We start from the raw sequence: 7,691 nt of genomic DNA, 5'->3' as shown, positions 1-7,691 counted from the left end.
AACAGATACCACGTGGTACATAGCTAGTGGTGTTTAGAAGTACTACTATTTGTACAACTTTTTAACACCAGGCCTGGAAGACATTTCCCCCCTTTCTCCCTCTCCCTGTCATCCTTGCTCCCTCACTCCCTCCGCCTCTCCCCACTCTGTTATTTTTCAAACAAGCACTTTGCTGATGGTATTCAGCTTATAAATATACCCTACAAAGATTCTACTGAAAACCAACTTGTGGCCTTCAGCCCCATGACCAATTGGACATTAGTTAGGTAAAACTTGGGATATGGTACAAGTCACTTTGATTCATCCCTTTTGTTCTCCCTTCACACAAAGACAGGAGAAAATCCACTTGTTCTTCAACCGCCCCATAGCCTCCTTCATTTCATGATTCCTTAGAGTATATATGATTGGATTGAGGGCAGGTGTGATGACTGTGTAGAATATGGAAGCCATCTTGTCCACCCTGGAGCTGGAGAATGGTATGAGATACACAAAGAGGCAGGGGACAAAAAATAGGCTGACCACCATCAAGTGAGAGCTGCAGGTGGACAGGGCCTTCCCTCCCCTTTCCTTGAAATGGCCCTTAAGAGTTGCGATGATTACACCATAGGAGACTAGCAAGATGAGGAAGGAGACCAGGGAGAGCAGACCACTGTTGGCCACCATGAGGAGTTCTGTAACATAGGCATCAGCACAAGCGAGTCTGACCAGCTGCGGAACATCACAGTTAAAACTGTCCAGCTCGTTTGGGCCACAAAATGGAAGCCGGAGGATCAGAACCAACTGGGTCGATGAATGAATGAAGCCTCCAACCCAGCACAGAGCGAGTAACCTGACACAGCGTGGGCGGTTCATTGTGGCCATGTAAGTCAGCGGTTGGCAGATGGCCACGTAGCGATCGTAAGCCATGAGTGTGAGGAGCAACATTTCTGAACCACCCAAAAAGTGGAGAAAGAAGAACTGGGCCATGCAGCCCCCAAATGAAATGGTCCTGCCACAGGTCACAAGGTCAGCCATCATCTTAGGGATAGCCAAGCACCCTAGGGCAGCATCAATGATGGACAAACTGGCCAGGAAGAAGTACATGGGGGATCGATGGAGGCGGGGCTCTGTGTTCACGGTTACCATGATGAGAAGGTTGCCACACAAAATGGTGGCATAGCAGACCATGATCAGGATGAAGAGAAGGATCCAGATGGTATGGGAGCAGGAGATACCATGGAAGATGAACTCAGTTACAGTGGAGTCATTCATGAAGATGACAGAACCTAGAAAAGAGAAGACGGTTAGAGGACTGTGGTGGTCTGACTAGCCGTTCAAGGGCAACACAACAGCCATAGGGCATTCGGAATACTTAGACACTGGAGAACAAAGTTCACAAAGCTTATTTTATGACATTATGAGGCCATAGATGCTATTGAAATGAGCTTTAATCAAAATTTCTTTCTTTAAAGACATTCTGAGTCAAAGAATTGGTTAATCAAAGGCAGTATTGTCTATTCTGACTATGTTGGTTCTTCAGGGTCTCAGGCAGATGTCTTTCACATTACCTTCTGCCAGATCCTTTTTATTAACTAAGAAGGATTGAGCCTGGGACATGCAAAACAGATTCTCCACCATTGAGCCATAACTCTTCCCTAGATGGTGGACTGCGGAATGAGATGTTCTGTTTCTACTCAATGGGACAAGAAAGAAAGAAGAAAGGATTAAGGAAAGAAATTATTTCCAAAGACTTGATAGACAAGGATGGAAAACCAAATTGCCTGCCCATGATTGGTTAGTAGTTAAGGCACAATTTATCTCTGTTAAATGAACCGGAGAGTTTACACTCTCGCATAATAATGGATTGGATTGGATTGGATTTATATTCCACCCTCCCCGCCAAAGCAGGCTCAGGGCAGAATGCAATCCCAAGCAGGTCTACTCAGAATCCTACTCAGCAGAATTTACTCCTAGGAAAGTTTACTTAGTATTGTACTGTAAGAAATAGATTGCTGGTTTAGTCCAAGATTCATCTAGCTAGCATGTTTCAGAAGAACCCCGGTACTGGGTAGACCAATGACCCAAGAGCAGACTGTGGTCTGCCTTCCACCAACCTTTGTCTTATACTCCTGATGATAGGTTCCTTAGAACACAGTATAGATGAAAAAGAGAAAATCAATCTTCGGCTGTCCTAAATTCTGTATGAGGAATGATACTCATCCTTAACTTCTTGCTACAAATCTCAGGCTGTGTTTTGCAACTGGATCTCCAGAGGTCTTTTTCAAAACAGGAATCTGACCTTCAGTCAGGGCAATGTTGAAAACACTGCCATGATATCAGTTTAAACAATCCCATATAGTGAGCTCTGAGGAAATCTCCTCTCTGACCAGAATAGCTCAGCCTAGCCTGGCTCATCAGAGCTTGGAAGCTACAGAGGGTTGGCCCTGGTTAGTACTTGGATGGGAGACCACCAAGGAAGCCCAGGGTTGCTACACAGGGGCAGGCAATGGCAAGCCACCTCTGTTCATCTCGTGCCATGAAAACTCGACAGGGTCACCGTAAGTCAGCTATGACTTGACAGCCTTTTCCACCACCAGAAAATTGGTGGTACTAACCACCAGTCCCCAATCTATAGCCTCACCAAAGCAGCTGCTTTTAAACATACAGTGAAATCTCTGTTTTCTTCCCTTGTGAAACTCAAGGCAGAGCATGTAGGGCTGCAAGGAGATGGCTCATATAGGAATTGAGTAGACACAAATTGGAATGGCTTGAATGTTTTAAATGCCACTTTAACAGTTTAATTTTTTTGATGTTCACTGCCTTGCGGACCCTATTTGGTTGGAATGATTTCATAGAAATATTTTATGACAGACAGACAGACAGACAGACAGACAGACAGACAGACAGACAGACAGACAGACAGACAGACAGACAGACAGATAGACAGATAGATAGATAGATAGATAGATAGATAGATAGATAGATAGATAGATAGATAGATAGATAGATAGATAGATAGATAGATAGATAGATAGATAGATAGATAGATAGATAGATTCTGGAATCTGATGAGCTGCTCACTAAGGAAAAAAGATCATAAAATCCTAGAATCATAGACTTGGAAGGCCCCACAGCCTGTCTAGTTCAACCCCCTGCTCAATGCAGGATCAGCCTAGAGCATCCCCAACAACTGTTCATCCAGCCACTGCTAAAAGACTGCCGGTGAGGGGGAGCTCACCACCTCCCTCAGTAGCTGATGCATCTCTTGATGCTTTGCTGCCCACAAGAAAGCCTCAGACTCATTTCCAGCTGCCTGAGATCCCTCTCTATCCAGGTGTGATGCAGACCAACTATGACTGGACAGCCCAACTCTCATTTCTTAAAGTGGGTATAGTGGCTTCCATAAATTCATCTATGGGAAGGGTTTAAAACTTCCACCTTTTCATTCCCTTTCTTAATTCCCCACCCAAACAGCCAAAATAAATACAGATAACTTGTACCATGCTTACTTTCCTCTTGTAGCTCCTCCCCAGCATCCTTGGGTCTCAATGTTTTCTGTGGCAAAATGCCCCATTATCTATCAGACTTAACCATTCCAAGTCATCGCAGGGCATTTCAGTTTCTTTTTGATTTTATCTTCAATATTTAAATGTTTTATATCTTGTGTATTCTGATTTGCAACTGTTATGCTATTAAAGGTTTGGTATGGGTGACCTCTTGTGGAGCTAACTGAGGATTTAATTGAAATCAAGCAAATAGCATCAGAAAGAAAAGATAAGCAGTCCTGCCTCAACACTGCTGCTCTGATGGGAACGGAAGCCCCCAGCAGCTTCTTTAGAGTGACTCTCTCCATAAAAGTTGGAATATTCAGTTTCATATCTCTTGAAACAGGTGTGCTTTATACCTAAGAGCCTCCTCAAGCTGGACAGATACAGAGTTGAAGACTCACCTTCTGTCCCCTGTTCAACCAAGCTCATTGCTGAATTCTTGGGTTGTGAGGCAGCGTTGGTCTGTCCTAAGAGGTCCTGCAAGTTTGTTGGTCTTTTGAGGTTTCATAAGAAATGCAGAAACCAGAGCAAATACACTAATAAAGAAAAGCTACCTCCCCCACTCCCATCGTTGTCAGTATGGGACTCACTAGGTCTTGTGGAAGAACTGTGGTTCAGTAGTAAAGCATCTGCTTGTCACGCAGGAGATCCCAGATTCAATCCCCAGCATCTCCAGTTAAAACATCTGGCAGTAGGCTATGTGAAAGACCTCTGCCTGGGACCCTGGAGAGCTGCTGTTAGCCTGAATAAATAGTACTGACTTTGGTGGTCCAACGGTCTGATTCAGTATAAGGCAGCTTCTTTATATGAAGACTTTTTTTCTGTCTGTAGGCAGCTAGATTCGTCTGGGGACCTCAGAAACAGAGCAGGAAAGCAGGGATCTCCTGGAATACAGTCTCAACATATCTTACAAAATCTCTCTAACTGAGCAACCCATAGCTCAAGACCATCTTCATTCATGGTGCCAGGTCAACCCCAAAAGCTATTTCTGGAGAGGCTGGCAGGAACTCTTACCCTTCTCTGCTTGCGACAGTGAAAATCCCAGCAGTCTCTTTGATAAGGGAGCGGGTTCTATTTTCGCACTTTTTCTTTACTGCAAGCCCTGGACTATTTCATTGTCTTGTCCTTGAGCCTTAGGGGAAAAGGGAGTCGCAGAAGCTCTTCCCAGATCCCCATTCAGATAATTATTTCCTCCTGCTCTGAATGGAAAATGTGGATAAGGGGTTACAGCCTGGAGAGACTTTCTGGTTAGGATGACTTCAACAAAACTTCCGTAAATGTGCATAAGTCGAGCTGATTCACCTGATATCTCCAATGCCACCATATTCCGAAGTAGGGAAGCTTCCAGGGTCCAGAACCTCTAGCAGGGCCCACTGCTGCCAACTCCCTGCTCACATGTCTGCATTGCCACCTATTGGCAGGGGTCGTTTTAGAACATAAGAGAAGCCATGTTAGATCAGGCCAATGGCCCATCCAGTCCAACACTCTGTGTCACACAGTGGCAAAAGCATATATATATATATATACACACACACACACTGTGGCTAATAGCCAGTGATGGACCTCTGCTCCATATTTTTATCTAAACCCCTCTTGAAGGTGGCTATGCTTGTGGCCGCCACCACCTCCTGTGGCAGTGAATTCCACATGTTAATCACCCATGGAATTCTGTTTTGTAGAGAAATATGTGGCAGAGCTTATAGGCATAACTCATTAGCAAATGCCCCCCGGCCAAAAGCAACCCAATGCAAGAAAGGAGAGCCCCAAGTTAGCAAGGTCTGCTTGGGCTGGCTAGAAATTCAGGCAGCCAAAGCAGGCCTCACTCACCTGGGACTCTTGTGGGTTGCCCCCCTCAGTCAAAGGATCAGCAAGCCACCCGCTGCCCAAAATCACATAAGAAGTGGAGAAAGGGTTGTGCAGGCTTCTCCAGGGGTTAATGAGGGCTGCTGGGGGCGTGGCAAAGCCCCAGGTGGCTGGTTGGCTACCCGCTCTCCTCATCCAGGGATTGTTATGCAGCTGCACCTACTATTCAATGGACAAGGTCGGTAGGCAGGGAGGATGAGGGAGAACCGTCAGAAAGGTTCAGGAGCTGTGCTTCTGTGAACTCCTGCTGAATTTGAGACCTGCCTATCAGTACACATTTCCCCATCCACTTAGATTTCCCCTGCTCTTGGCTGCATGTACTTCCCAGTGCTGTTGGAGAAGGTCACACAAATGGCACATGGGGTTATGCGTTGGGCAGCCACAGCGGTGGCAATCCTAGTCATGCATTGCTTTGCACCATTGGGAAAAGGGACTCCGGGCAGCTGTGAACAGGCACAGTGGGAGGGGTTGTGATTAACACATGGAATTCACTGCCACAGGAGGTGATGGCAGCTACATGCATAGACAGCTTCAAGAGGGGATTGGATCAACATATGGAGCAGAGGTCCATCAGTGGCTACTGGTGGAACTCTCTGTCTGGGGCAAGTGATGCTCTGTATTTTTGGTGCTGGGGGGCAACAATGGGAGGGCTTCTAGTATCTTGGCCCCACTAATGGACCTCCTGATGGCACCTGGTTTTTTGGCCATCATGTGACACAGACCGTTGGACTGCATGGGCCATTGGCCTGATCCAACACGGCTTCACTGATGTCCTTAGTAAGCAGTGTTGGAGCAAGAATCTACATAAACCCAGTCCGACAGCTACAGTATGACAGCTGGTGATCTAGCTGCCAGGCTAGGTCACAGTGACCTGATCAGCAGACCGGCTTGAGCCGGCAGAAGCCAAGTGATGCAATCTGCTGAGTCAGCACGGCCAGGATTGGCTGCTTGGACTATATATGATCTGTGTGTGCATCACACAGGTCTCTCCCTGTGAGATGGTGGTTAGGCGAAGCACTTTGTCCGTGGAGGTGATATTGTATAGACTGCACAAGAGAGCACTTGTCGTGTATATATGTTAATACACCTTTTGGCACTAGTTGCACGTGTCTGCCTGATTTTCTTTCCTGAAGCCCTGTGTCGGGCAAGTCATCTCCCTCACTCTGCTACTCCCGCTCCGACAGGGTTATGGGCCCAGGGCGCTTCCGCTGCGCGGAGGAGAGAGTTGAGAGTTGAGCTGACTGTGAGTTTGGAAAGAGCCGGAGGCGAGGAACGCCGGTGAAGGACACAGAAGCACCACCGTTCTCTGTTTGAGAGCCAGAGGGACGTCGGCAGCCGGCCGTGAGGAGGAGTCGGCACGATGGCTCAGCAACAGCTTGGAGTAGCCGTTGAGAAGCTCACCTCAGCCAACTACGCGGTGTGGAGCCTGAGAATGCAACACTACCTCAAGCGTGAAGGGCAATGGCTGTTCGTGAGTAACCCCCCTGCTGACTTATCTCCTGCCGAGACTGTGTTATCGGATAAGGCACTGGCCAACATAGTGCTGTCTATAGGAGATGACCAGCTGGTTTATGTGCGAGGGAAGGACACTCCCAAGGCTGCCTGGGACGCGTTGAGTGCGGTGCATGTTAGCACCACTGCTGGTTCCCTCGTGGCCTTGACAAGGAGGATGTTCCGCACCGTTATGCCGGCTGGAGGGTGTGTGAAAGATCACATCAAACGGCTAACGGACTGTTTCGTTGAGCTGGAGGCAAGAGGCAAGACTGTAGCTCCAGACGACAGAGTGTACATTTTGCTGTCGTCGTTGCCACCTGAGTACACTCCCCTGATAACTTCTCTGGAGACGGTGGACGTAGCGACCCTGACCATGGAATACGTCTGTGCCCACCTGCTTGACTTCCAAGAGAGAATTGCGGCCGTGAGCTGTCCGGGGGTGTCGGCCGGGCAGCGTGCTGTTATCGGTGTGTCCGGGAAGACAGCCAAGAATGAGCCAGCTTTTGCTGCTGGCAGGCGTCCGAAGGTGGAGGAAGTGGAGCCGACTGCGTTTGCAGTCCGTCGCTGCTATGGATGCGGGTCGTCGCAGCACCTGCTCCGAGCTTGCCCTGAGAGGGAGAAGAGGCGGGGGCGTGTGCGGCGAGAGCGGAGGACCGCCAGCCCGTGTGAGGAAGCAACCCGGCTGGTCACGTCTGCAGTAGAGAGCACAGGGTCTGCTTGGATTTTAGACTCCGGGGCAACGAGCCATCTCTGCTGCGAGAAGGAGTTGTTGAAAAACATTGACAGTCCTGAGCATAAGTATGTGAG

General features: G+C 48.0%; 1 protein-coding gene across 1 annotated transcript; it reads right to left on the bottom strand.

Annotated features, from left to right (window-relative positions):
- Nucleotides 1-300: 300 nt before the first annotated feature.
- On the bottom strand, nucleotides 301-1,263 carry LOC132583235 (olfactory receptor 4Q3-like). The gene has a single exon (XM_060254903.1). The coding sequence runs from the start codon at nucleotides 1,249-1,251 to the stop codon at nucleotides 301-303; it is 951 nt and encodes a 316-aa protein (XP_060110886.1). The 5' UTR covers nucleotides 1,252-1,263.
- Nucleotides 1,264-7,691: the final 6,428 nt, after the last annotated feature.

Source organism: Heteronotia binoei, chromosome 15 (genome assembly GCF_032191835.1).
Source record: "Heteronotia binoei isolate CCM8104 ecotype False Entrance Well chromosome 15, APGP_CSIRO_Hbin_v1, whole genome shotgun sequence".
In the NCBI taxonomy this organism is placed as follows: Eukaryota; Metazoa; Chordata; class Lepidosauria; order Squamata; family Gekkonidae; genus Heteronotia; species Heteronotia binoei.
The sequence above is the reverse complement of the archived record's forward strand: the minus strand, read 5'-3'. Positions and strand labels throughout refer to the sequence as shown.